Consider the following 27,347-nt stretch of genomic DNA (forward strand, 5'->3'; position numbering starts at 1 on the left):
CAAACCGTAGGAAGTCAGACAAAGCAGTGGATTTAGTGACACGAAGCTACAGTCTGAAGGTAGCTTCTTCCTGTATCGACAATAGCAAAAAATACAATTTCCGACACGATCAATCAACTTTAAGCTCTTGTTGTTACCCTGTACTTCAACGTCAGGAGTTTAATTGACTTTGAGTTGAAGAAGCCACAGACACGCAGATCGACACTAACGGGAACACAAAGACTAATTCTCGATCAGGTTGTTACGTGTGGGTCGACTTTGACACATCTCAAACTCAAAATACCTTAATTGACACTGTCGACTGGAATCTCGTGCCGTTGTGACAGATCTCCAACGCAATCAGGGAGATTCTTCTAGCGAACTCAAACGCGGCATATGCTACACGATCGCAGTCATTTTCGATAGTCAATCGCAAGCATAGCAGTATCCGTAAACTGATGTTATCTGATCCGCATGAGAACAAAAAGATGAGAGGTCCTGTAGGGTGACTTTCCAACGGATCCGAGGGTACAGAGTAGCGCCGGCTTGGTCGGGTCTTCACACGCTTTTGACAAGCTGTTTCCGCACTAAACCCAGACAATGTTGCTCTACTAAGACTAATTAGACTTGACAATTTTGAGTTATGACGCCCTCTAAGCCACAGCGGGCAGAACCAACATCTGACAAAAACGTAAGACTCTCCCGAGCCGAAGAAGCATGTGAGCAAACGCAGAGTTTGACCTCACCCAACATCCGATCGAGAGATATACCAATGACAGGTCTCCGGGGGTTGCATCCGTCTGCATCACAAGTTTTAAACCTTGGGCCTCGGGTTGTCTGACAGGTGGGGAGTTGTAGCTATCATTCCTGCTGACAGGCTTAAAGTCAAACTGCTTTCAGCTGTAAATAAGTTTACTTAAACGACTTGGCAACCAACACTCTCCAGTGCCATAATAATAATAATAATAATAATAATAATATCGACCCTCACACCAGAAGTTGTCAATTGTATTCATTGCATTCTGGTATCAACCCTAACTTCAATCAATTGCTAGGCCCGCCGTCATGATGGCTTCACGATCCACGGAAAGCCTGCCAGACTCAGGCCACGAAAATGGATCAACATCCAACCACTCGAGCTTTGCTCCTCAACACTCTACTGGTAGCACCTATGGTCAGCCCTCGATCTCACAAGCCAACACAATGATCATGGACGAGCAAGATCGTCAGGAACTTCATAGACTTGCTACCGGAATTTCACAGCATCGCAGACAAAGCGTTAGCAGCCTTGCTTCGACAATTCCAGTTGTCGAAGAACGAGACCCTGCACTAGACCCCACGAACAAAGCTTTCGACCTTTCAAAATGGTTACCCTCTTTCATGCACCGTTTGCGGGACGCTGGTGTTGGACCCAAGAGTGCAGGAGTTGCCTTCAAAGACCTCAGTGTTTCCGGCACAGGAGCGGCCCTGCAGCTACAAAAGACTCTTGGTGACGTGATACTGGGACCCCTGCGTATTGCACAGTACCTAAGATCAGGCAAGAAGGAGCCAAAAATGATCCTTCACCGGTTCGACGGCCTTCTTCAGGGAGGCGAGACTCTCATCGTCCTCGGTCGCCCAGGTTCTGGATGCTCGACACTACTCAAGACCATGACCGGAGAGCTTCAAGGCCTCAGTGTCAGCGAGAATTCCATCATTACATACAATGGTGTCTCCCAAAAGGATATGATGAAAGAATTCAAGGGCGAAACAGAGTACAACCAAGAGGTAAGGAACTGTGACATATCTAACCACATCAATCGAGGCTTTACTAACCGGGTTTCTTGACAGGTTGATAAGCATTTCCCATATCTGACTGTCGGTCAAACGCTCGAATTCGCAGCAGCATGCCGCATGCCCTCCAATGCTGAGACAGTCCTTGGAATGAGTCGCGATGAAGCCTGCAAGAGTGCCACCAAGATTGTCATGGCAGTCTGCGGTCTGACTCACACGTACAATACAATGGTCGGTAATGATTTTATCCGTGGTGTCTCGGGAGGAGAACGAAAACGTGTCAGTATCGCTGAAATGATGTTGGCACAATCCCCCATGGCTGCTTGGGACAACAGTACCCGAGGCTTGGACTCGGCTACTGCGTTGAAGTTCGCTGCGGCCATTCGTTTGGCATCCGACTACACCGGATCATGCAACGCCCTGGCTATCTACCAAGCTAGTCAAGCGATCTATGACCTTTTTGACAAAGCCGTGGTTCTGTACGAAGGTCGGCAAATCTACTTCGGACCAGCGAACAAAGCAAAGGCCTACTTTGAGAGGATGGGCTGGCAATGCCCTCGACGTCAAACCGTGGGCGACTTTTTGACCTCGGCCACCAATCCCCAGGAGAGAAAGGCCCGACCGGGAATGGAAAAGTCAGTGCCTCGTACCGCTGAAGAGTTCGAGAGGTATTGGCACAACTCTCAAGAATACAAGACACTGCGAGAGGAGATTGAGCGGTATCAGGGAAGGTATCACGTCGACAACCGATCCGAGGCCATGGCGCCGCTACGAGAGCGCAAGAACCTCATGTAAGTACCACTCAGATATCATGTGCTGCAAGCATGCTAACGATACCCGCCTAGTCAAGAGAAGCACGTCCCACGCAAGTCCCCATACATCATCAGCCTCGGAACGCAGATTCGCCTGACCACCAGGCGAGCTTACCAGCGAATCTGGAACGATATAGTCGCAACCGCCACACACACTATAACACCAATCATCATGGCTGTTATAATTGGCTCCGTATACTACGGCACAGAAGACGATACCGGTAGCTTCTACTCCAAAGGAGCTGTGCTCTTCATGGGTGTTCTGATAAACGGTTTCGCAGCCATTGCCGAGATCAACAACCTTTACGCCCAACGCCCCATCGTCGAGAAACATGCATCTTACGCCTTCTATCATCCCGCAGCTGAAGCTATCTCTGGAGTTGCGGCTGATATACCTATCAAGTTTGTTTCCGCAACGGTCTTCAACATTGTCCTTTACTTCATGTCTGGGCTTCGCCGAGAAGCTGGGGCCTTCTTCCTCTATTTCCTCATCTCGTTCATCTCCACATTTGTTATGTCAGGCATCTTCCGTACCTTGGCAGCTGTTACCAAGACAGTCTCACAAGCTATGACACTGGCTGGCCCCATGATTCTGGCACTTGTGATTTACACAGGGTTCATGATTCACGTACCACAAATGGTTGACTGGTTTGGTTGGATCAGGTAAGCCTACGTGACGCCTCTTGTACTATTGTTATTGACCTTTGCTAGATGGATTAACCCCATTTACTATGCCTTCGAGATCCTGGTAGCTAACGAGTTCCATAACCGAAACTTTGAGTGCTCGACTTTTATCCCTGCCTATCCTCAACTCATTGGGGATTCATGGATCTGCTCGACAGTTGGAGCTGTGGCCGGTCAAAGAACAGTCAGCGGCGATGACTTCATCGAGACGAACTATGAGTACTACTACTCGCATGTCTGGCGTAATTTTGGCATTTTGATAACGTTTCTTGTCTTCTTCATGGCCGTCTACTTCACAGCAACCGAGCTGAACTCAAAGACATCTAGCAAGGCTGAAGTACTCGTCTTCCAGCGCGGTCGCGTCCCCGCCCACTTGGAATCCGGCGTGGACAGGAGTGCCATGAATGAGGAGCTTGCTGTCCCCGAAAAGGATGCGCAAGGAACTGATACCACTACCGCACTTGAGCCTCAAACTGACATCTTTACGTGGAGGGATGTTGTGTATGACATTGAGATCAAGGGACAGCCGCGACGTCTTTTGGATCATGTCACTGGTTGGGTCAAGCCCGGTACCCTTACAGCTCTGATGGGTGTCAGTGGCGCTGGAAAGACGACCCTCCTCGATGTTCTAGCCCAGAGAACCAGTATGGGTGTTATCACAGGAGACATGTTTGTCAATGGTAAGCCACTGGATGCAAGTTTCCAGAGGAAAACAGGTTACGTTCAGCAGCAAGGTCAGTCATACATTTATCTTTTATCCAGTCCGTCGCATTAACGCCTGCCAGATCTCCATCTTGAGACTTCTACTGTTCGCGAAAGTCTCCGATTCAGCGCTATGCTCCGCCAGCCAAGTACCATTAGTACCAAGGAGAAAGAGGAATGGGTTGAGAAAGTCATAGACATGCTCAACATGAGGGACTTTGCTAGCGCTGTTGTGGGTGTCCCTGGTGAGGGTCTCAATGTCGAGCAGCGCAAACTTCTGACCATCGGAGTTGAGCTGGCTGCTAAGCCCAAGCTCCTGCTTTTCCTCGATGAGCCGACAAGTGGACTGGACTCTCAGAGTTCTTGGGCCATTGTTGCCTTCCTCCGGAAATTGGCAGACGCCGGGCAGGCTATTCTTTGTACTGTCCATCAGCCCAGTGCTATCTTGTTCCAAGAGTTTGACAGACTCCTCTTCCTTGCGCAAGGTGGCAGAACTGTCTACTTTGGTGATATTGGCGAGAACTCACGTACTCTCCTCAACTACTTTGAGAGACAGGGAGCTCGAGCCTGTGGCGATGATGAAAACCCCGCTGAATGGATGCTTGAGATTGTCAACAATGCCAGAAGCTCCAAGGGAGAGGACTGGCATACTGCTTGGAAGGCAAGTCAAGAGAGAGTTGATGTCGAGGCTGAAGTGGAAAGGATCCATTCAGCCATGGCAGAAAAAGCCCCCGAGGATGATGCTGCCAGTCATGCAGAATTTGCAATGCCGTTTATCGCTCAGCTTCGTGAAGTCACTATCAGAGTCTTCCAGCAGTACTGGAGGATGCCAAACTACATCATGGCGAAGCTGGTTCTCTGCACAGTCTCTGGTCTCTTTATTGGCTTTTCGTTCTTCAACGCCGATTCTACGTTTGCTGGCATGCAGAACATCTTGTTCTCCGTCTTTATGATTATCACAGTCTTCACTGCCGTGGTTCAACAGGTAAGTCTGAAACTCAGTATTGCTGCACGTCTTACTAATATTGTACAGATCCATCCTCATTTCATTACTCAGCGAGAGCTGTACGAAGTCCGGGAGCGCCCCAGCAAGGCATATTCTTGGAAGGCGTTTTTGATCGCCAACGTGGTTGTTGAGGTCCCTTACCAGATTGTCACCGGTATTCTGATGTTTGGTGCCTTTTACTACCCCGTTATTGGTATCCAAGGTTCGGCCCGTCAAGGTCTTGTGCTGTTGTTCATGATACAGCTTATGCTGTACGCAAGTTCTTTTGCGCAGATGACAATTGCGGCGCTTCCAAACGCGCTCACTGCGGCTTCAATCGTCACTCTCCTGGTCCTTATGAGTTTGACCTTTTGTGGTGTTCTTCAGCCACCCAACGAGCTCCCAGGGTTCTGGATGTTCATGTATCGTGTCAGTCCCTTCACCTACTGGCTGGGTGGTATTGTCGCGACCATTTTGGCTGGTCGTCCGATCGATTGTTCAGAGGACGAGACTTCTACCTTCAACCCACCTTCAGGAACGACGTGTGGCGAATACATGGCCGAGTACTTGAAGCTGGCACCAGGAAGGCTGCAGAACCCTGAGGCTACGCAGGAATGTCAGTACTGCGCGCTGGTCAATGCAGATCAGTTCTTGGCTAATAGTAAGATCTACTGGGGTGAGAGATGGCGTAATTATGGTCTTGTCTGGGCGTATGTTGCATTCAACATCTTTATTGCTGTCTTGTCTTATTATGCTTTCCGCGTCAAGAAGTGGAATTTGGGAAAGAAGAAGAGGGCTTGAGACATGTTTGAGGATATTAATGGTATTATATAGTTAGCATAATCCATATTGATATAGTCTCTAATTTTGCAAAGACGTAGTGTTCTTACACAATGAGGCCAATTGATTGATGATCTTGATCTTGATGGTTTCACACGAATGCTGTATCAAGTCATGACTTCACTAGCATGATGTGGCGCTCATCCAGGCCCATGAACGCTACAGAAGACCTGTACAGGCTTTGAATTAGTGGAGATGAGTCAGGGACTATAACAATGACTATCAGCAGTTATTCGTGCAAAATGCCTGACGATACGACACGCATAGTAGTTTGCCACTAATAACCTTCTTGATGATCCCTGCATTGACCATAATCATGAATATCTTCCTTCCTGATTAGACAACCCCGCCCGGTAAATGAGTCACGCACTTTCAATATCTTGTAGGAGTCACAGAGAACTGCACTGTCTGTATCCACAGTGGCTTACCTAGGTACCTGTGTAGTGGCCTAGCGACAAGAACCCACTGGGCCGCCCTTGTTGTCAGGCCCTCAATCAGACGCTCTTCCCAGTCAGCGAGATAAGCTCGGAGAAACTGCATATATCAGTCTTAACATCCCTCATTCTTTAACATCATCCATTGCTATTGTCGTTTAATTTTGTTTCAATTGTTAAACACCAGCAACTATGACATCCACAAAACCGACGTGTTCGCTCTGCGATTTATCCTTTGACAATAGCCAAGAGCACAGAGTACATGCGAAAAGCGAATCCCAGTAGGTATCTATTATTTGCTTTCATCATCGCAAAATACTGATTGACAACAGTGTCGCTGCTTTGAGACAGCGTGCGGTTGCTTCGGGATTGATCGATGAAACAGTTGACGACGACCATACCTACTCCAGTCATACACAGGTCACGGGCGCTTCACACGGACAACCATCAGGCAGTGATACAGAAACCGCTGATGAAGTCTCTGATGAGGCATTGCCCGAGTTTGAGCCTGCTAAATGCATTATTTGCACCCAAAACAATGAAAGCTTCGATGACAACGTCCAGCACATGAAGACAGCACACAGTCTCAGAATCCCATATGAGAATCACCTAAGTGTCGACCTGGAAACATTGGTCTGGTACCTACACTTTGTCATCAATACCTACCGCGAGTGCATTTATTGCGGAACAAGAAGCCGCACCGTTCAAGGAATTCAGCAGCATATGGTGGATAAAGGCCACTGCAGAATTGAAATGTCAGAGGAGATGTTGGAGTTCTACGATCTTGAGGGTTTAAAGAAGTACAAAACCGACAATGGCGTTGCAATCGATAGTGAGACTCTTCGACTGTCATCGGGAAAACTACTATCACATCGTACAGCCCCCGCACCGAAGCAGCCACATCGACAAACAGCTCAGGATGATACAGAGAACCGAGAATATCCAGCTTCATTGCCCGGAACTGTGTCTCCTGACGCACTCACAAAGAAGGACGCAGCCTTGGCGTCCCAGCTTGCCAGGTTAAGTGTTAGAGACCAGCAAAGCCTGATACATATGTCATCTTCAGAGCAACGTAGCTTCCTTTTACAAAGAAAGAAGGAGTTAGAAACGGCACAGCGGTCAGAACGAAAGATGCGACTCAAGACGGAAAGGGTGAACAACAAGACTTTTATGAAGCACTTCCAGAACGATGTGCCGGGTCCGAAGAATGGTTGAAGGGTTTGAGCTACAGAAAGAGATCCTGGCCCTTCCATCTAGTATAGTAACTTATTTAATGTAAACAAATCGCATTATAGCCAAGGGAGACTTTATCCACCAAAAGCCGTACGCGGATCTTTAACAGCGTGTTTCCAATGTCTTGCAAGATGGTACATCAATCCGTGTAGTGATAATTGGTCCATCACTGAAAGTGAGGGGGAATAGCAGTCCGCCACTAATTGCGGGGTTGTCTCCAGTTACTGTTGAAGCCGGCAGAAGAATTGCCCGCGTGGAAAGTGAAGCAAACACACCATATAACCCAGATGATCTATTATTGTTCTGAAGTTTGGACAGTTAATTCACCAAATCAACGTTGAAAACAACAAGATGGCCTCACAGGATCAAGAAAGCCGTACTCTACACCTTGTCGGCATTGGTGTCGGTCATTCCATTGCTCCGCCCATGCACAACCACATCGCAAAGTCTCTGGGGCTTCCATGGACCTTTTACGCTACAGAATGTGCAACTCTCGATGAGCTGATGGATCTTGCGAGAAAGGACACCACGGCCGGCCTCGTTGTCACAATGCCCTATAAGAACGCCATACTCCCTCGCCTGGACATCTTGGATGACTTGTCCACCACAATTGGTGCTTGCAATAATGTCTATCGTGATTGGGAGGATCCCAAGAAGCTTCATGGAACCAATACCGACTGGCGTGGAATCAAGGGATGTCTACTAGAAAAGGGAGATAAGCCTGGTGTGCCTGTTCTGAACAAGCCAGCTCTGATAGTCGGTGCAGGAGGAGCGAGTCGAGCTGCTGTTTACGCATTAAACTCTTACTTCAAATCGTCGGTCATCTACGTGCTGAACCGCGATGCTCAAGAGGTGGAAGATCTCGTGAAAGATTCGCAAAAGCTTTCACCGGTCCCCAAGATTGTCCACGTCAAAGAGGGGGATGCACAAAATCTTGAGACACCATACTACGTCGTTGGAACGGTACCCGACCTGGAACCAAAGACGCCAGAAGAACTCGCTGTAAAGGCCTCTCTCGAGGAGTTTCTTTCACGACCGGAAAAGGGTGTCTTGCTCGATATGTGCTTCAAGCCTAGACGGACCAGAATGATCAAGCTCGCAGAGGAGAAAGGATGGCCTACGGTTGAAGGAACACATGTCATTGGGTATCAGATTGAAGAGCAGTGGAGGCTTTGGGCTGGGCCCGACAAGGTTAAGAAGCTCGACAAGGAAGGAGCATGGAAGGTTCTCATGGCTGGAGCAGAGAGTAGTGCTGGTATCAATTTTTGAAGTAATTGTCAAATGCAAGTTTCTATTATTCAAGACTTTACGGAAAGGGTCATACATGACATGTTTAGAGCTTCAACAGGCTATATAAGATATGCCATGTGTTTTTGCAATCGTGTGAGGTATGAGTGTTTTATTCATTCGATATTTTCAGAGATACGAGCTTAATCGTGTTCTTTATTTCTCTATCTTCCGCCCATAGACGGATCAGTTCAACTGAAGCCGTTCAACAAGCTTGTGCCAAGCTCTGATACCTCTCTCAGCGTGCTTCTGGGGCACATCTTTGCCTTCTTCAGCCATTGTTCTTGAAAAGAGCTCCATAGATACATATCCCTTGTATCCCATATCCTGGATCAATACTTTGGCAATCTTCTCTACGGGAAGATATGCACCACGGTCCTCCTCGTACATAAAGGCTCGGGCATTTCTTGACCAATTCATTCTTGCCGGGTTTCCCTCCACGTGGAATGGATGACCTTTGACCAGAGGCGACTCCATTCTCTCCGCATCAACAACCTGGATGTAAAACACCTTGTCCAAAGTGACATCTCGAACAAGTCTTTCAAGAGATTCCTTCATGTCTTGGTCTGCATTGGGTGTCATGCCTGTTGGCGATGCAGGGTCACCCCAGACACGCCCAGCAATATTGAAGGTATCGAGACACAGGCCAAAGTTGGGCCTGTCAACCTTCTGGGCCACTTCCCATGACTTCTCCCAGGTATCGACATGCGTACTCCAGCACAAAGCTTCGTATGCGAAACGGATTGGAGGGTCTTGTTTAAGTCCCATATCGGCCAGTTTGACCAAATCGCCAACAATGACATCCATCTCTCCAGTCAGTTGATCAGCGGGGAGGAAGTTGGCAGGAATCTGGATCGTGTTGGTTCCCAGAAGCTTGGCGATTTTGAACCACAGTTTGATCTTTTCAATCAGCCGAGAGTGCTGTTCACGGTCCAACAGACCCTCGTAGAATAAAAAGGGTTGGAGACCAATCACTGTGAGGTTCAACTCGTCCAACAGCTGTCGAATACTGGAAGCCGCTGACAGTATCTGGTCGTCGCTTGGCGTTTCAACATTATGAAGTCTTTTTGCTTCGTACTCGAGATCCTCGTAAAAGACTTCGATGCCTTGAAATCCTTGGGATGAAGCCTGCCTAGCTTTCTCAGCAAACTCATGTACCCATGCTCGACCAAGTGAGGCCGACAAGATAGCGGGTTGGTATGCGGCCATTTTGATCGATTTTGGAATAATACCAATTGATAATTATTGAAGCTTTAACAAGTTCCAGTGAGAGTTGGTATTATGTTGTTGTAAGAGGTGATATCATGAGGAGGGGCGGTAGAATGCTGTTCCGGCAAAATTGGGCCTCGGATACATCAGGTCAAGTACCAGCTACCAATCTTGCTCAGCATAGGCCCTATGAGAGACATGTTTTAGCGACTTCATAGCAGGCCCGCATCAAGTATGCTTTATCCAACATGCCGCGACTCTGATAATTATTTTGCCTAACTCCTCGGTCCTAGGAGACGTTCATTTTATATTCTTCAATCTTAATTGTAGGAATGTCTGTCCATAGTTACATGTAGCAATGTTTTTCAGACCTTCTATTAACACTTCGTGCGTCGCTGTTGAGTCTAATTTTGCCACATCTGTTTTTAGAACTCCATATCAAAAATATTCTCCATAGTTTTCGAAGGGTTATCAAGCAGACCGAGGTGTTGCATAAATTCAGGTGGATTCGCCAGCCTATTGACAGTTAATATTCATCACCGAGATGTCGATTGAGAAACGTACCAGTCGGTTGAGTCCAGTGTCGCAAGGCTGTCAAAAAGACCGTCGTCTTCTAGGTCTTCCTCCAAAGAAGATCTTGTTGTTTCAAAGTTCGCATTGTCTTCTGCGCCTAGCGATTGCGGCAAGACAGATGTAGGTATATCATGATGTCTTATTGAAGAATGCATCAAGTCTAATTGCGTTTCCAAGGTAAAAGTTGAAGCCGATATATCGGGCATTGTATCTGCTTGCAGTGGTGGGGGCTCATCTATAAATGCAGGAGGGTTCGAAATATTAGTCGTTGGAGTAATTGAGATATCATCCAAGCCTGATTCTCCGTTCGAGGCGGGTTGTAATGAGCCTATGGATGCAGCGATGGTCCGATGAAGGAGGTCAAACTCATCTTGGGCGGCAGTGTCGCCATACTGTAGCTGGTGACTGGCGATGGCCTTCTTTAAAAGTTCCAAACAACTTTGGATAACCGGAGACACAGAGCAACGCCCCAAAAAATGAGCTCGGGTCTCTATCAGCTGTACCAAAGATGAAATGCTCTGCCAGTAACCATCTGGACGTCGTGAGTGCGTGCCGTGTGAAGCTAGACGTTTTGCTGCTGCAACTTCGAGTGTTGCAACCGACGCCATCCAAAGGCTGAGTTTTTGAGGAGGTATATTAACGGCGGTTGAAGGCTCCTCGAGGAGATTTTCCTGACATGCAAGCATTATTTCGTGTAGAGAGCTATCTGGTGTGGGCTGCTTTTGCTTATTGACCAAACCATTCAGATGAGCTATGACCTGGACGAATCTGTTGAAAGTGCTTATCACATGTCCAGGCATATGAGGATTTGAGACCTGTCGATTTGTAACAGCTCTCGAGTCTACCAAGATCCTAGGCTGCCATGGCTCCCACTCTTCTATTCCATCAGTCACGAGAAGGCTTTTTGGTGATACATCCGAAGATTGTAAACATGTTGCTGTGCCGAGTCGTGAAGCAATTATGGTTTCCAGTATCACACATCCCAAGAGAGTTCTCTTAACGTCTTCATTGAATACCGACTGTATTTCTGTCGAGTCCCGTGATATAAGTCCGAGTGATATTGCTGTGTACACTGCGCGACCGATTGAGATCCAGGCCTTACTCCAGCGGTCCTGATCCATGTCAAGCAGCGATAGTACTAGGAACGCTCTGATATGGCCCAGGTCGTAACTGACGGGATTTGAAAACAAGGAAGACTGGGTTAAAGCTTGCGGCGATCCATCACCATAACTATCGTCGAGTGATGGCTTTGGTAAGGTTTGTATTGTACTGGCTTTATGAGACGCATACATGAGTACAGCATGTAAGAATGCTAATTCACCGGAAGAAGGTGCATTGGCGGATGTCGATGGGTTATTTGCTACCGTGTAAGCTGTGCGTAGAAGCTCGTGCTTCTGCGAAATGGGCAACCAACTATGCGTAGTTTCGAAGTAGACATCCATAAGGTGTGGCCAATTCGTAGGGAGTTGAGGTATAAGTGTGACAGATGATCGTTTACCGTTTGATGTAGGGTATTTTTGCTGGGGAACTGTCGATACAAGTGATACTGCGTCTGCGGATTGGTTGGATGTATGGACTAAGAACGTAGGAGGCGAGTCAATGATTGTAACTTCATGTGGTGTTGTGTCTGTGTTCATCGGTGTCAAGAGGGCGGTCGTATCGCCCTCCCTTGACGATTGGGATATCGCAAGAGCTTCGACTACTTTCGTATCGAAATACCGAGTTGAGTCGGTACCATCTTCATCCATCTCAAGACTCTCTGGTGCAAGGAGCTCTCCTGCTTTTTTGGCCAAATTGCATTTACGCCATGTTTCAAGTAAGAAATCAACAGACATATCAGACTCCTGTAGTTCGAATGAAGCCGGCCGGAGTAAAGCTTGTTCTGTATTCCCCTGTAGTAGCCCGCATATCCAAGCTTCACTCCCTTCGATAGTGGTGATCATTAGCCCCAGCAAGGCTTCGATAGCTCTCACGTAACCAGGACGGAGACCACGTTTCTTTGCTGGACCATAGCTGCAAACACGATCGTTTTCGGTACAAGACATACAGGACGGCCTTTGACCGCCACAGCGGTCTTTGCGCCTGCGGCACTCATTGCAGGCCCTTGTAACACGATGTCTGTGCCTTCCATACGATCCTTCGTCAGACTCATCAGGTTCTGTCCTTGCTCGTTTTGGGCCTCTCGGGAGGGGATTCGCTGGTAATATGTTGTTCACTGGAAATTTTGTCGTCGACATATTGTGTGACCGAAACCAATTGATAAACTTGCTGCGCTGTGCTGTTTCAACGTCGCGATCTTGATCTTTCTCGCTGAGTCGTCTGGACCAGCGTACCAGGATCAACCACCGTATCCAATTAAATTATTGATCTTAGGATCTAACCACATGAAGCAAAGCTATGCGGGGTTGCAGGGCTCCATGCTTACAAGCGTGATACCAGCGGCAAAGACTTCTGCCGCCTCATTTCCATTGGCCAGACATGTAACCAGGATCTTTACTGAGGACAGGCTCCTAATTACGAGCATTCCGGGTGACAATAAGCTAGGGTCCTGTTCCGAGACTTAGGATACTGTGACCTGCTTTGCTTCGTACCTCCATTGACACAGACAAGATGTCTACAACGCCACACCAAGATGATGAAACAAATTTCACGAGATCACCATATACGCCATCTACACGAGCTGGTACACCAAAAGGCCTTTCAGAATACTCAAATGCGCCTACTCCCAAAACACCAAAGTCTAGGACATACAGTCCAGATGCGATCCGGAGGGTGACCGAGTATGCGCCTGATGCTTCTGTCGCACTCATTGGTATGCGCGGGAGTGGCCTGTCCACATTAGCTGTGTTAGCTTCAAGTACTTTGGGCTTTCGAGTTCTCGATGCCGACCAATATTTCTACAAAGTCACTGGTCTTTCACGAGCAGCTTACAAAGCTGCCCATGGTATCTCTAAGTACCGCCAGGAGGAACTACAATTAATAAGGACCATGCTCTTTGACAATCCAACTGGAGCTATCATTGTCTGTGGGCCTGGTGCTGTGGAGGGGAAGGGAAAAGAATGGCTTACGGAATTCGCCAAAGAACATCTCGTCATCTATATCCTGCGTGACGCCGAGGATATCCAACGGCATTTGCGAGTGTTTGATTTAGATACCATCCGAAATCTCATCCATCGTGCAACGCCAGCTTACAGAAGATTGTCAAACTTTGAGTACTACAACACCTCGGATACATCACTACAAAAATCCGATACCTCCCCAACCCGTGGAGACTTGTCTCCTTCGGCCCTGGCACTGAAGAATGTTGAGAAAGACTTCCTCAACCTGATACATGGGATAGTCCGACGAGACGATTCGTATGGTAAATACAAAGCTCGGCACAGCCTGTCGTGTCTACCATTGATCTCCCGGAGCTACACATATGCGTTGTCAATACCACTTACAACTCTTACTTCCGTGGTTTCTGAGCTCAGGGATATCGATATAGAAGCCGACGCTGTTGAGTTTACCATACCAATGTCAACTCTTTGCGAGGACGAACATGGACTCGACGACATGACAGCAGATCGTATCAGCAGGCAGGTATCTGTTGTCAGGAAGAATATCTATATTCCTATCATTTATCATGTGAACTCCTACGACATGCAACAAGTCAACGTGGATGAGTATTTCAGGCTTCTTGACCATGGACTTAGACTTGGGGCGGAATATCTTTGCGTGGATCTCGCATTCGACACAGCCAAGATCCAAACTTTGATATCGTCTAGGGGTCAAACAAAGATCATTGGTCACTACTCTGCGTCCGATAATGGAGATGATGGATGGGACTCTCCAAAACAGTGGGCTATGGTTCAGCGTGCTCACACTCTTGGCTGTGATATCCTGCGTGTTTGCAAGAAGGCGACATCTCTGGCGGACAATTTCGCAGCACAACACTTTGTCCACCGTGTCAAGGCCTCCCAACAGTACACAATACCCATAATAGCTTACAACACTGGCCATCTTGGACGCATGTCGTGTTACTCGAATTCGATTCTCAGTCCGGTAACTCACCTGCTTATCCGCAACTTAGCACCCGACTGCCCGTCAAACTCTCTCCTCACAGTCAAGGAAGCCCAGAAGGCAACCTTTGCATCGTTCCTCCTCGATGACCAGTTCTTTGGTATCTATGGAAACAACACATCGCAGAGTCTATCGCCAGCTATGCACGAAGCTGCCTTCAAGCTATTGGGCATGCCTCATCATTACAACATCTATACAAAAGACTCGATGGATGATCTTTTTGAGATGGTCAAGAACGTAAAGTTTGGGGGAGCCAGTATCACTGCCCCTTTTAAAACTGCAGTAATCCCCAGAATGGACTTTCTGAGCGACGAAGCTAAAGCTATTGGAGCTGTCAACACCATGATATGTCTGAAAGCTCCAACGATGGACTCCTTGCTTGACAGAAACACATCTGGGCCGACTGTAGCCCTTTTCGGCGAAAACACTGATTGGATAGGTATACATACCTGTGTTCAGCGCAATCTGTCTCCTATCAATGCCGTGAGGCGGCGGACAACAGGCCTGATAGTAGGTGCTGGCGGAATGGCCCGAGCAGCTGCCTACGCCTTTCTGCGTCTGGGGATCAAGGCCATAGTCGTTTATAACCGTACCCGTTCAAAAGCGGAAGAGCTCATCAAGCAATTCAAAAGTCAAGGAAGCAGCACCAACAGGCACGACGAGGCTAGTTTTCCGGGCTCTGAAAGGACGAGCCAGAGTCCAGACCGCATGGTAGATCCAGTGTTCAAGATACTTGATTCGAAAAAGGATAAATGGCCGGAAGACTTGAGTCTACCAACTATCATTGTTTCCTGTATCGCTACCAAAGATGTCGACGGGACGTGTTCCGTGGATACGAGTCTTCCCGAAGATTGGCTATCGAGCCCGACTGGTGGCGTTGTAATCGAGGTGAGTACTATGTCTACATCATACCATGGAAATCAGTTCTCATTAACAACCGCAGCTTTCATATACACCACTTGAAACTCCATTATTGCAGCAGGCGAAGCAGTTGGCTGACAGGGGATGGATCGCAGTGGATGGTCTTCAAGTTTTACCAGAGCAGGGAATGATGCAGTTCGAGCTTTTTACAACTCGAAGAGCGCCAGCTAATGTGATGAGACAAGAGGTGTTCCGAGCATATAATGAGAGAGTCGGGAGGTGACCTTAGTCTTCAACGAGCAATAAAGGAATTGCATATACAGTACTTAATGTGGTGAATAATAAAAGCGACACTTAATTGCTTTACCTATTGCCCTTGCCATAAACTCCATGCAGCTAGTATTTAGAATATCATAGAGATAACGCAAATTCCTACAGATCCACATAAGTCAGATGCTCGCCTTATCCGGGAAAGGTCTTTGCCACCCAGATTGCTATCTATCCTCGACTTCTATCCATTTATCCCCGAACAGAGATCTTTATCACAATCATATGCCAAGGTTCAGTTCAGCAGTTTCAAATCCTCTTATACATTTTCAACTATCACCACGTCATGGTTGCAAACGACAACTACCCTCTGGGTCAGGGACATGGAGGTTGCCAAATGTCTACTTCTAAGGATATGAATGATACTTCATCCAACCTACCGCAAGTCATGGACAAAAAGCAGTTTTTCATCTTCGGTCACAATATTTCACACTCTCTGTCACCAACACTACATAATGCCGGATTTCAGGAACTTGGCCTTCCACATCACTACCAGATCCACGAGAGTGAAAACGTTGATCAGTCAGTGGAGCTAATCATCAACAGCCCAGACTTTGGTGGTGCATCGGTCACGTTCCCTCACAAATTACAAATCGGCAAACTCTTGCATTCTGTCTCAGAACAGGGACAGAATATCGGTGCTATAAATACCGTCGTTGTCCAAGAAAGAGATGGACAACGTGTCCTTTATGGCGACAACACGGACTGGATCGGCATCAGGAGATGCATACTCAAGTCTGGAAGTCAAGATTTCACATCATCATCGGCACTAGTTCTTGGGGCTGGAGGCGCTGCTAGAGCGGCTTGCTACGCTATTAAGACACTTGGGTTTCGGGAACTCATTGTGGTCAACAGGACATTATCCAAGGCCGAGGCGTTAGCATCCAAGTTCTCGGAACTAAAGACCCGTGCCTTTAGGACACTGGATGAAGCTGAGAAAGTGGGAGATGCAGATATTCGCCTCATCGTGGCGTGTATACCTGCTGATGACCTCGGAGAAGACAGGGTTCCCAGTGGACTTTTCTCAAAGTTGGGTCAGGGAGTGTTGGTGGAGATGGCGTACAGGCCCCAAGTAACGGGAATGATGAAGGTAGCTCAACGACACTCAGGGTGGAAGGTGTATCGGGGAGTTGACGTCCTCGAAGAGCAAGCATATGCTCAATTTGAACTCTGGACAGGAAAGCAAGCTCCAGTAGAGACAATGCGGAGTGCAATGCAGGCGAGGGTAGCAAGTGCTTAAAAATAGAAAATATCATTATTCACAGGAGAGATCACAAGGAGTTTATATGGTGGAAGATAACTATGACAGTTACTGGAAGCCTACGATGATTTCTTAGATGTCCGCCTTGAATGAACTATCATCAACCAGCAATTACCTTCCTGTTTTCCTACCAGGACTCTCATCAATTGTTAAACCCTTGGTAAGCTTATCATATGCTTACTATAGTTTTTTTTAGTTTTTTTTTATCTAACCTCATACGGCCATCAACTGAGCGGTAAAAGCTTTACCCACGTAGTATCCTGACTTGTTCTAGGACGATGCCTTGTTATGTTGCTAAAACGGTTCACGTGGTAGATTGGGTGACATTAGTCTCGTAGTCTAAGATGAACCAATCTTCCACACCTCCCTTTCTTTAGTATTGGGACGAGAGCAGATTTAACCTTCGCGACATGCGTCCGGAGAGTCGAGTCGAATCTTTGCTGGCAACTTGTGCGATACATTCGTATAATACAATTCATTCAGGCATCTTTCTCCTGGCATCATGGTCAAGCTGTATAGCATGTACATGTAGATGACATCGTCGCTTTCAGCCAGCTCATGCAAAGACACCTCCGCGATGTATCAATACCACAGTACAACCGTCCATGAACCGAAGAATGTCTAGATTGTTTCGAGATTGGAGCGATCGGCTACCCCGCGGCGAATCCACTTATAGTTAAGTGTGACCAGGAAGAATTATCAACACCGCCAATTGAGATGAGGACATGGATCCAGAAAAAGGCGCTATGGAGATGCTAACCCTAAGAACCCGTCGTACTTTTAATTATCAGACACCCAAAGGAATCATTCCCAGTAACTGCAAGCAACCAGGCACACACTCACGTACCTTGCTTAATCTCTATCTATATTCTCAAGATGGACGAAAGTCAACTTCAGCAGCCTCGCCGTACCTACCTATTTGGCTACCCATTACAACACTCATTGGCACCTCTTCTTCACTCAACCATCTTCGAGAGTCTCAATGTGCCATGGACCTACGATCTGATCGAATCTATCGACAAGAATGACTTCATACCCAAACTAAAGGCCAGCGACTGTGTCGGAGCTGCTGTCACTATGCCGCACAAGGTTGCCTGGATCAACGAGTGTGATGAAGTAACAGACGAAGGACGGGCCATAGGCGCTATCAACACTGTCTTCATTCGCAAAGACGAAGTTACGGGTGAAAGAAAGTACATCGGTACAAACACAGACTGTGTTGGAGTTCGCGAGTCCTTCCTGCAGAACTCTCCCGGAATCACGGAGAAGAGCAAGGGAAAGCCGGCGCTGGTTATTGGCGGTGGAGGTGCCTGTAGGAGCGCTGTCTACGCTCTTTACAAGTGGTTGGGCGCCAGTGAGATTTATCTGGTGAACCGTCTAAAGGAAGAGGCGGACGCAGTGATTGAGTCATTTTCAGGGCTGGAGGATGGCCCAAAGATGACCTATATCTCCTCCCTCGAGCAGGCAAAACAACTCGAGACACCAGTCCTTATTGTTGGCACGATCCCAGACTTTGAACCTAGCACGGAGGGCGAGATTCTGGCACGGGATATCGTTACTGAGCTCGTTCAGAAAGAGGAAAAGGGCGTTTTGCTTGAGATGTGCTATCATCCCAGGATAGTCACGAGATTGTATAGTCTTGCTGAAGATAACAGATGGAAGGTAATTCCTGGAACGGAGGCCATGATCTACCAAGGTATAGCGCAAGAGGTTCTTTGGATGCAAAAACCATTGAGTGATATGCCACTTGAAGCTGCCAAAGCGGCGATAGCAAAGGTTCTAGGATCTCAATAAACTGGCAGAATATTTAGCAACTCAACATACCGAACCGTCCAAGACTGCATCCCACGCTACCTCGTTTGAGTAATGAACCAGGATGAGTGCATGCACCCGATCGAAGATTTCGCCTGATGAATCGGGAACAGTTCAATCTTACCCTTGAACAACACCCTTGGGACTATGGCTTGGCAAGTTACAAGCGGCAATTGTCTTTTCCGCTCATGAAATTGACAGGCTTGTGAGATCACCTGGGGTAAGAATCTGGGGTAACAGATCTGGGGTAGCGCCCCTTTCTCCGCATTGATTGATTCAAGACAATCCTAGAGATACATATCTACCACCATAACCGCCCCTCTTCCTGTGCCTCATCGTCCCATCATCTTTACCTTGTAACCACACATCTTTCACTATCAGTAGATATAGCCAATATGGTCAAGAATATATTTGCCAGGCCAAAAGATGACTCGGCCAATCCAGCGCCTCCAGAGGTGTACAACTGGAGGATCTACGCTCTCGCCGCTTCTGCAGCTCTGGGATCCTCCATGTTTGGATATGATTCAGCTTTCATCGGAGGTACTCTGTCACTGCCCTCTTTCCAAGAACGATTCAATCTGGCTTCTGAGACCGGTACCGCCTTGGCATCACTGAAAGCAAACATCGTCAGCACGTTCCAGGGTGGTTGCTTCTTTGGTGTATTACTTTGTTATTACATGACTGAAAAACTCGGTCGTCGCTGGGTTCTCATCTTGTGTGGTATCATTTTCAACCTCGGTGCTATTATCCAACTAGTTGCTGATGGCAAGCTGTCATTTATCTATGCTGGTCGTGTCCTTACTGGTATGTCTTCCATCAGCCATTCCAACAATATCAAGGTGACCGCTAACTCCTATCGATTGCAGGCCTTGCTGTTGGTGCATCTTCCATGATCATTCCTGTCTATATCTCCGAATCCGGCCCACCTGCTATTCGAGGACGTCTCATTGGCATATTCGAAATCTTCCTGCAGTTCTCGCAGATCATAGGCTTCTGGGTCAACTACGGAGTGAACATCCATATTTCTCCAACATCCGACGTACAATGGCACATTCCCTTTGGCCTACAGCTTGCTCCTGGCACTTTGCTTGTCATCTGCATGCTCTTCCAGCCCGAGTCTCCTCGTTGGTTGCTTAATGCTGGACGAACTGACCAGGCTCGCAAGGTCCTGCAGCGTCTTCGACAACTACCCGCTGATCACGCTTACCTAAACTGGGAGATCGACACTGTTTTGAAACAGATAGAAGAGGAGAAGTCTATGGGGGCCGATAGGAGCTTTTTCGCGAAATTGCGCGAGGTGGTAGGGCCTACCAACAGACCTCGTCTCCTTTTGGGTATCGCCCTCATGTTCATCCAGAACATGTCAGGTATCAATGCGCTCAACTATTATTCCCCATCTATCTTCAAGTCTATTGGCTTCACTGGAACAAGCGTTGGACTCCTCGCAACTGGTATCTTTGGCATTGTCAAGGCGAGCGCTACAGGACTTTACATGATCTGGGGCGTCGACGCTCTTGGTCGTCGCCAGTCATTGATGATTGGATCAACCGGTGCAGCCATTGCACTATTTTATCTCGGTATATACTCCAAGCTTTCGGGTTCCTTTGATGTAGGAATGGTCCCTGCAGAAAAGACCCCTGGTGCATATGTGGCTATTGTTATGGTTTACATCTTTGCTGTTTTTTATGCAATCTCATGGAACGGTATTCCCTGGATCTTTTGGTACGCTAGTCTGTTTCATATCCATTTAGTCCTGGTTACTGACATATATTCGCAGTGCTGAAATTTTCCCCATGGCTATTCGCTCTATCTGCCTGGTCTTCACAACCTGCGCCCAGTGGCTTGGTCAATTCATTATCGTGTACTCGACTCCTTATATGATGACTGACATCACTTACGGGACATTTCTTCTATTCGCATGTTCAGTCGTATTTGGACTCTTCTTTGCTTTCTTCCTCGTTCCAGAGACCAAGGGTATTTCTCTGGAGGACATGGATGTACTGTTCAGCCGCAAGGGCATGCCCCGTACATGGCGTCGTCAAACAAATGATGTAATCGCCCAACGACGGGCTGGGGAAGAAGTTTACAGTAAGCAAGGTGAGAGTGTTGTGCACGAGGAAAAGGTTTGATGCAAAGTTGATGGAAAGGGATTTCCCATGGGTGATAACGCGACATTCCAGAGGCCAACAAACCTTGAGGGATATTAGTCGATATTATTTAATGCAGTTGCTGTTGATGCTCCTTAACTCTGCTGTAACGTTTCCTATGACAATTTCGACCTGAAACTCTAATTTTCACCAGAGTTCACATGAATATGTGGGAACATGGCTGTGTTTTTTTCTTTCTTTCCACTGGCTTAATGATGGACACGGGGTGCTACTCCTAGTATCCGATATTTCCGGTGTCACGGCAAATTGTCAAGCCAACGAGAGCCAGTCGCTAAAGAGTTCCACTGGTTGCGTTTCATTGTGATTCGTTTCATCGTATCCGTTTGACCAAAGTCCCCGACGTCATTTACAAATGTGGACGAGGGCGAGGCTTAGCTGACTGCCGATCGATCCGAGATGCGCCAACTCATTCCGCTGCGGGATCCAAAAAAAGACTAGGTTTTCACTGCCACGGGATATTGGGATTGGCTTAGAGTCTTGCCGCTAGTAACTGAAGGAAATCTCCCGACAGAGCTGATATGAGCTGGCCTGGTAGACGCGTCACGCTAGCCATTCATGTTTGTCCTTTATGTGACGTTTAACATGTGTTCAGGCCTCCTGGATACAAAAGGAATTGCGGGTTGTGCCGCTGACTTATTCCGTCACCCACTTGTTCGTATTTCTTACCACGTCTGTCAGCCTTTCGAGGCGGTGCACACTTCTACAACTACTTGAACAGCAGTATCCCCGGTAGTTTTGCTAGCATTATTCACGACTTTCAGATCCATTACTCGGACTCTGCCTTGTCACAACAGCCAACATGCTTGGCCATCTCGTCTTTACACTATGCCTAGCCAGCTCGGCCATCGCTGCTCCGGATGGCGCGGGTTTAGTCTCAGCACCAGTTGTTGGCAAATCCCTCAAAGTCCGGGCTCTTCCAAACTCTCCAAGTGGTGGTTATGCGCCAAAAGTGGTTGACTGCCCCTCGACACGCCCTAAAGTCCGCCTTGCCGATGGCCTTTCAGACCAGGAAGAGGCCTGGGTCCGACGCCGAAGAAACAACACAATCGACCCGATGACAGATTTATTATCCCGAGTGAAAATCTCAGGTTTTGATGCCAAAACGTGGATCGAGAAAAACAAAAACAACGCGACTGCGCTTCCCAACATCGCCATCGCGGCTTCTGGTGGTGGCTACCGAGCGTTGATGAACGGAGCAGGTTTTATCTCTGCTGCTGACTCACGCAACAACAAGACTGGCCCCATCAGCGGCCTCTTACAGTCTGCTACGTATCTGGCTGGTCTGTCAGGAGGTGGTTGGCTCGTTGGGTCTATCTTTGCCAACAACTTCTCCACAATTCCAGACTTGCAAAAAGGTAACAGGGATTCGGATATCTGGGCGTTTGACCGTTCCATCTTCAAGGGGCCCGAAAGGTCAGGTCTCGGCGTCTTGAACACAGCTGAATACTGGGATGACATCAAAGACGCCGTTGACGACAAGGCCGAGGGGTGGAATACTACAATCACTGACTGGTGGGGACGTGCTCTGTCTTACCAGCTGATCGATGCCTCCAAAGGCGGTCCTGCGTATACCTTCTCCTCCATCGCGGATACATCCAACTTCAAAGACGCAGATACTCCATTCCCTATCCTTGTTTCTGATGGCCGTGCCCCCGGCGAACGTATCGTTTCACTCAACGCAACTGTATACGAGTTCAACCCCTTCGAGTTTGGAACGTGGGATCCCACCACTTATGGTTTTGCTCCTACAGAGTACATCGGCTCTAACTTTACAGACGGAACTGTCGAAAAGGGTGGCGAATGTGTCCGCGGCTTTGATCAGTTTGGCTATGTTATGGGCACATCCTCTACATTGTTTAACCAGTTCCTGCTCAACAACATCACCAAGATTGGAGAAGAAAACAAAATTCCTTCCATTGTCATTAAGGCCATCAAGGGCGTCCTGACAGATCTGGATGCCAACGATGAGGATATCGCTGACTATTCCCCCAACCCATTCTACAAGTGGGACCCAACCGGCAAAAGCTACAATGCCAAGGACCATCAGTTGACTCTTGTCGACGGAGGAGAGGATCTGCAGAATATCCCCCTTCACCCTTTGATTCAGCCTGTTCGAGGTGTCGACATCATTTTTGCTGTCGATTCTTCAGCAGATACCGACAACAACTGGCCCAACGGCACTGCTCTTCGTGCGACATATGACCGTGTCGACTCCGCATTGGGAAATGGAACTCAGTTTCCCTCGATCCCCTCAGCTGAGACATTCATCAACGAGAAGTTAAACCAGCGCCCCACACTGTTTGGTTGTGATGCAAACAACTTCACACTTTCAGACGGTCGATCTCCTCCTCCTCTTGTTTTCTACATTCCCAACGCGCCATACACTTTCCAGAGCAATGTTTCCACCTTTGATCTCTCGTACAGCATCCCTGAGCGTGACAGCATCATTTTGAATGCTTTGAATGGTGCTACTCAGGGAAATGCTACGATTGATAAGGAATGGCCCACATGTGTCGTCTGTGCCATCATGAGCCGAAGTTGGTGGAAGGCCAATGAGACTGTTCCCAAGGAATGCAGCACATGTTTTGACAGATACTGCTGGGACGGAAAGACGAATAATACAGCTGTCAAGACATACGAACCTAACTTTATCATTTCCAACGAGACTGCAGCGGCAGAGGACAACGCGGCCACTGCCGGTTTCGCGCCTAGTTGGTATGTGTCTGTATTTGTCGGAGTTACCTTGTTGTTGTCTATCTAGTCATTGGCAAGTAGGTTTTTGGGTTTGGATATGTCGCCCATCTCAAGGATATAATTGGATCTATTTCGTTAAAATACTATATTACTTATTCATGATATCATTATTTGACAGTTGATCTATATCTAATCTAACTCGTCATCAGTGTACCATCCTGAACCGCTGCAACCATTCTACTGTTGACTTTCTGGCAATGTTACCAGCTTAAGCGAACTGAGAAGTTCAGTCAACTGAGGGACGTCAGGGGGAATATCATCCCAAGACAGTAACTTGTTCGCCTTAGCAGTTATCATGTTTGCATAGATTTCCGCGACCTTCTTACTATCCCAAACTCCCTCTCGCCTGCCAAGAGATCGAAGAAGCCGCACGCCTTCCCACTGTATTTTCTCGTCCTGGCACGATATAATAACGTAGGCGATGGGTGGTATCAGATTCGCCTGGAAGTTGAAAATGTGACCTGTTTCTCCTTTTGAAAGCTCAATGATTGACTCGGCCTTCTTTAAAATTTCCATACAGTCTGGTGCCTCAAGATCGCCCTTTATTGAGTTCAGCTTGAACCTAGCACGCCAAGTTGTCTCTTCCAGCTCAAGCACCTTGAAACGAGATAAGTCCGACGCTGAAGCTTTCGAGGGGTCAAAGGTGAGGTTCGAAGCACTGTAACGTGCGCTCCAGTATCTTAAGAATGATGCGGTGTCTAACCCATGCTCGAAACGGCTACAAACCGTGGCATCCTTGCCACATGGATAGCCCATACTCGAGCATAAGGGACACTCAGTATACATGGCCGCTTCGTTCATTGTTTCCATCTGTTCCCGCCACGATGCTGCGGCCTGGACAGAGAAGAATGGTGCCCCCGGCTCCTTCAGGTAGATTGGGTCTTGTCGATGAAGCCATTTCTGTAGCTCGGAAACAAGCTTTGACGATTGGCTATCTCCCATAAAGAAGAAGAGATCGGATGTAAGACCGCAAAGCGAGGGGCCGATGTTTTCCATGAACTTTTCTAAATCTTTCTGAGCGCTCAGCGTTCCGGTCCCGGCGCCGTAGTTGGAAATGTGATCGTGATTCAACAAAGAAAATGCAGCCTCGAGATGCCGAGTCACATTCATGTACCGGCCATACAAGCTCTCGATACAGATGAATATTAGACAACATGTCAAAACCACCTGGAGGTTCCTTTCTGGTGACTCCATGTACTGCTTCATGATCTGAATGGCGTTGTTGTACTGTTTGATTGATGCCAGCTCGTAAGACTGTGCAAGAGACTGTGTCAAAGAGTCGGTCTGCGTCTGGAGTTTGAATGCTTTGTGAGCTCCGCCCAATGCGCCAATTGCTGATTTGATAGATTCAAATTCATGGCTGAGCGGCAACACATAGGTGTGCCAGATACTTGTCGCATTCAAGGAGCTTGTCAGCTCGGCAATGGTGCATGTCCGAAAATGATGGAAGAGATCAAGCTCTATCGGTGGTCCAAATGTTCCTGGTGATCCTGCTGGGACGAGCAGTCTCGAAGAAGTTTGTGTTTGGCGGACTACAGGTGCATCATCTTGGTGTTTCTTCTTCTTCCTTGGCTTATAGCGTTTTGGCGCTTCGTAACCATCGCATGTCCGCTTATCCTTCACACACCTGAGGCATTCTGGCTTTGTCTCGTCACATTTCAAGTGTCGAATTCTAGACGGCAGGTTAGATTATCGCTGATTATACAAAGAGACCTTGAAGGGCTACAAACTTGCTGTATTCATTAGTCTAAAACTTGTCCCATGATAGTATCAACCTACCAAGTAGTGCAGCCAGATCTGACTTTGGGACCGCGTGCTCTCGTCCACTTTGATGATTCGGCTGGTTCTGTCATGCTTTATGAGTGCTTACTGTAACACACAGCCGGGGCGTAAGATGCAATACGTTAGATATTTATAGTGCGCGATCTCTTCAGCAAACGCAGGGTTCTTTGCCGGGCGACAGAGCTCATGATATGGTTTGTGTGGAGGATAGTGTGACGATGTTACAGAAACAAGTTGTTAAAGAAAGAAGAAAGATCCATAGTTGAATCGGCAAATCGAAGGCTGTTTCAAGGTGGGGTTGCCGAGTTTGTTAGCCCAAGCCTCATTTTCTTGGCATTTGATGTAACCGCGATTTGGATGTTTCAGTCTTTATAAATAGTACTGAGACAGAGATATGTAACAGTAGCTGATTCTGATAGCCTCTTCCTATGTCATGATGCGTCTGGACAAGTCATGTATGTAACTCTATGGCTAATACTATTCGTCCTCTTCGGTTGATAGATAATTCACAAATGTAGCAACGGAGATCTCCGACCCATATCCCGGCATAACGTTCTTCCGTCTAGTATCGAGTCATCTGATTCCTTATCAGTGGTTTCACAGGTCCTACCCTATAGCAGGATTTGTAATGACTGAATGTGATGTGAATACAAAACCGAATCATTCACATTTAACATCTATCAGAGTTGACGGGATTATTTATTTGACTTTTTTCTAGTATATGATTTGCTTGCTCTTTTGGTAGTACTGACTTTACTGACACTATGCTTTGGCATATGACGACCAGCGCTTGGCTGGATATGGTATCATTGATTCCACCAATGTTTACAGTATCAAACTCCTCCTGGCAAAGTCGGCACTCTTATCTCACAGTTGAATACGATGCGGTAGATTTTAAAGACTATTCTACTTATTATGCAGCTTGCATACGAATGACTTTGTCACAGTTCAATATACACATTGGATCAAACGCATTCTTCATCTGCGTTCCAAAGGTCAGTCAACGTCACGGGTAAGTGAACAAAGAAACTTACCGATCGCATCATATCCACTGTATCCTTGCCCAGTTCCTTTTCCAAGTAATCTCGCTTAACAAGCCCGACCCCATGCTCCCCCGTAGCCGTCCCCTTCATCTCTATCGCTTTACCAACCATCCGATGGACAATATCCTCAGCCACCTGTCGCTTGTCCTCTGGAAATAACAGCAGAGTATGAAAGTTGCCATCACCAACATGTCCGACAATGGATCCGACCAAGCCCGACTTCTCAATGTCGTCTTTAGCAAAGTCGATAATGTCCGGTAGTCTACTCATGGGTACTGCCACATCGGTCGTCCACACCTTATCTGTTGGCGATTTTCTCATGGCAAGCATACTCCAGAGCGCGTTCTTCCTCGCTGACCACAGCTCGTTTCGCTCGGTTTCGTCTGACGCAAAAGTATATGCGGTGCTGCGATTCTGTTTTGTGATGACACCAACCTTTTTCGCGACATGTTCCACGATGAAGTCATCGCTGCCGGTAAACTTGAAGAACAGAGTTGGCTCCTCTTTCCATTTTATGCTGGTCAAAGCAGACTCGTTGATGCTTTTCATCTGAACATCATCCAATATCTCAACAGCAGCGACCTGGATACCTGCTGACAGCACATCTCGCACTGCAAAGGCGGCGTCACGTAACGACGGAAACGTGCACACGGCCACCGCCTCACAAGGAGGTTTGACCGCTAGCTTTAGCGTCGCCTCAGTGATCAGGCCTAGTGTTCCCTCGCTTCCGATGAAAGTCTTGTTAAATCGTAACCGGCACTAGACT

The 27,347-nt window shown here is 47.6% G+C and overlaps 12 protein-coding genes across 12 annotated transcripts; 8 read left to right on the top strand and 4 right to left on the bottom strand.

Moving 5' to 3' along the window:
* Positions 1-1,047: 1,047 nt before the first annotated feature.
* Positions 1,048-5,736, top strand: FGSG_03882 (uncharacterized protein; the record flags this gene model as incomplete). Its single annotated transcript, XM_011323486.1, has 6 exons — positions 1,048-1,746; positions 1,810-2,543; positions 2,598-3,227; positions 3,276-3,982; positions 4,034-4,935; positions 4,984-5,736. 6 exons carry the CDS (start codon positions 1,048-1,050, stop codon positions 5,734-5,736), a joined length of 4,425 nt encoding a protein of 1,474 aa, XP_011321788.1.
* Positions 5,737-6,401: 665 nt separating this feature from the next.
* On the top strand, positions 6,402-7,424 carry FGSG_03881 (uncharacterized protein; the record flags this gene model as incomplete). Its single annotated transcript, XM_011323487.1, has 2 exons — positions 6,402-6,490; positions 6,542-7,424. The coding sequence occupies 2 exons, from the start codon at positions 6,402-6,404 to the stop codon at positions 7,422-7,424; spliced, it is 972 nt and encodes a 323-aa protein (XP_011321789.1).
* A 369-nt stretch (positions 7,425-7,793) lies between these two features.
* FGSG_03880 (uncharacterized protein) lies at positions 7,794-8,711 on the top strand (the record flags this gene model as incomplete). The annotated part of the gene is made up of 1 exon (XM_011323488.1): positions 7,794-8,711. The coding sequence occupies one exon, from the start codon at positions 7,794-7,796 to the stop codon at positions 8,709-8,711; it is 918 nt and encodes a 305-aa protein (XP_011321790.1).
* Positions 8,712-8,915: 204 nt separating this feature from the next.
* On the bottom strand, positions 8,916-9,938 carry FGSG_03879 (3-dehydroshikimate dehydratase; the record flags this gene model as incomplete). Its single annotated transcript, XM_011323489.1, has 1 exon — positions 8,916-9,938. The coding sequence occupies one exon, from the start codon at positions 9,936-9,938 to the stop codon at positions 8,916-8,918; it is 1,023 nt and encodes a 340-aa protein (XP_011321791.1).
* A 425-nt stretch (positions 9,939-10,363) lies between these two features.
* Positions 10,364-12,748, bottom strand: FGSG_03878 (uncharacterized protein; the record flags this gene model as incomplete). Its single annotated transcript, XM_011323490.1, has 2 exons — positions 10,364-10,454; positions 10,503-12,748. 2 exons carry the CDS (start codon positions 12,746-12,748, stop codon positions 10,364-10,366), a joined length of 2,337 nt encoding a protein of 778 aa, XP_011321792.1.
* Positions 12,749-13,121: 373 nt separating this feature from the next.
* Positions 13,122-15,717, top strand: FGSG_12355 (uncharacterized protein; the record flags this gene model as incomplete). The annotated part of the gene is made up of 2 exons (XM_011323491.1): positions 13,122-15,461; positions 15,517-15,717. 2 exons carry the CDS (start codon positions 13,122-13,124, stop codon positions 15,715-15,717), a joined length of 2,541 nt encoding a protein of 846 aa, XP_011321793.1.
* Positions 15,718-16,047: 330 nt separating this feature from the next.
* FGSG_12356 (uncharacterized protein) lies at positions 16,048-17,001 on the top strand (the record flags this gene model as incomplete). Its single annotated transcript, XM_011323492.1, has 1 exon — positions 16,048-17,001. One exon carries the CDS (start codon positions 16,048-16,050, stop codon positions 16,999-17,001), a length of 954 nt encoding a protein of 317 aa, XP_011321794.1.
* An 897-nt stretch (positions 17,002-17,898) lies between these two features.
* Positions 17,899-18,816, top strand: FGSG_12357 (uncharacterized protein; the record flags this gene model as incomplete). The annotated part of the gene is made up of 1 exon (XM_011323493.1): positions 17,899-18,816. One exon carries the CDS (start codon positions 17,899-17,901, stop codon positions 18,814-18,816), a length of 918 nt encoding a protein of 305 aa, XP_011321795.1.
* Positions 18,817-19,229: 413 nt separating this feature from the next.
* Positions 19,230-20,963, top strand: FGSG_12358 (uncharacterized protein; the record flags this gene model as incomplete). The annotated part of the gene is made up of 3 exons (XM_011323494.1): positions 19,230-19,638; positions 19,701-20,556; positions 20,612-20,963. The coding sequence occupies 3 exons, from the start codon at positions 19,230-19,232 to the stop codon at positions 20,961-20,963; spliced, it is 1,617 nt and encodes a 538-aa protein (XP_011321796.1).
* Positions 20,964-22,188: 1,225 nt separating this feature from the next.
* FGSG_03875 (lysophospholipase precursor) lies at positions 22,189-23,872 on the top strand (the record flags this gene model as incomplete). Its single annotated transcript, XM_011323495.1, has 1 exon — positions 22,189-23,872. The coding sequence occupies one exon, from the start codon at positions 22,189-22,191 to the stop codon at positions 23,761-23,763; it is 1,575 nt and encodes a 524-aa protein (XP_011321797.1). The 3' UTR covers positions 23,764-23,872.
* Positions 23,873-23,933: 61 nt separating this feature from the next.
* FGSG_03874 (uncharacterized protein) lies at positions 23,934-25,609 on the bottom strand (the record flags this gene model as incomplete). Its single annotated transcript, XM_011323496.1, has 3 exons — positions 23,934-25,373; positions 25,462-25,489; positions 25,536-25,609. The coding sequence occupies 3 exons, from the start codon at positions 25,607-25,609 to the stop codon at positions 23,934-23,936; spliced, it is 1,542 nt and encodes a 513-aa protein (XP_011321798.1).
* An 842-nt stretch (positions 25,610-26,451) lies between these two features.
* On the bottom strand, positions 26,452-27,130 carry FGSG_12359 (uncharacterized protein; the record flags this gene model as incomplete). Its single annotated transcript, XM_011323497.1, has 2 exons — positions 26,452-26,520; positions 26,573-27,130. 2 exons carry the CDS (start codon positions 27,128-27,130, stop codon positions 26,452-26,454), a joined length of 627 nt encoding a protein of 208 aa, XP_011321799.1.
* Positions 27,131-27,347: the final 217 nt, after the last annotated feature.

The sequence above is a fragment of the Fusarium graminearum genome, chromosome 2, assembly GCF_000240135.3.
Source record: "Fusarium graminearum PH-1 chromosome 2, whole genome shotgun sequence".
In the NCBI taxonomy this organism is placed as follows: Eukaryota; Fungi; Ascomycota; class Sordariomycetes; order Hypocreales; family Nectriaceae; genus Fusarium; species Fusarium graminearum.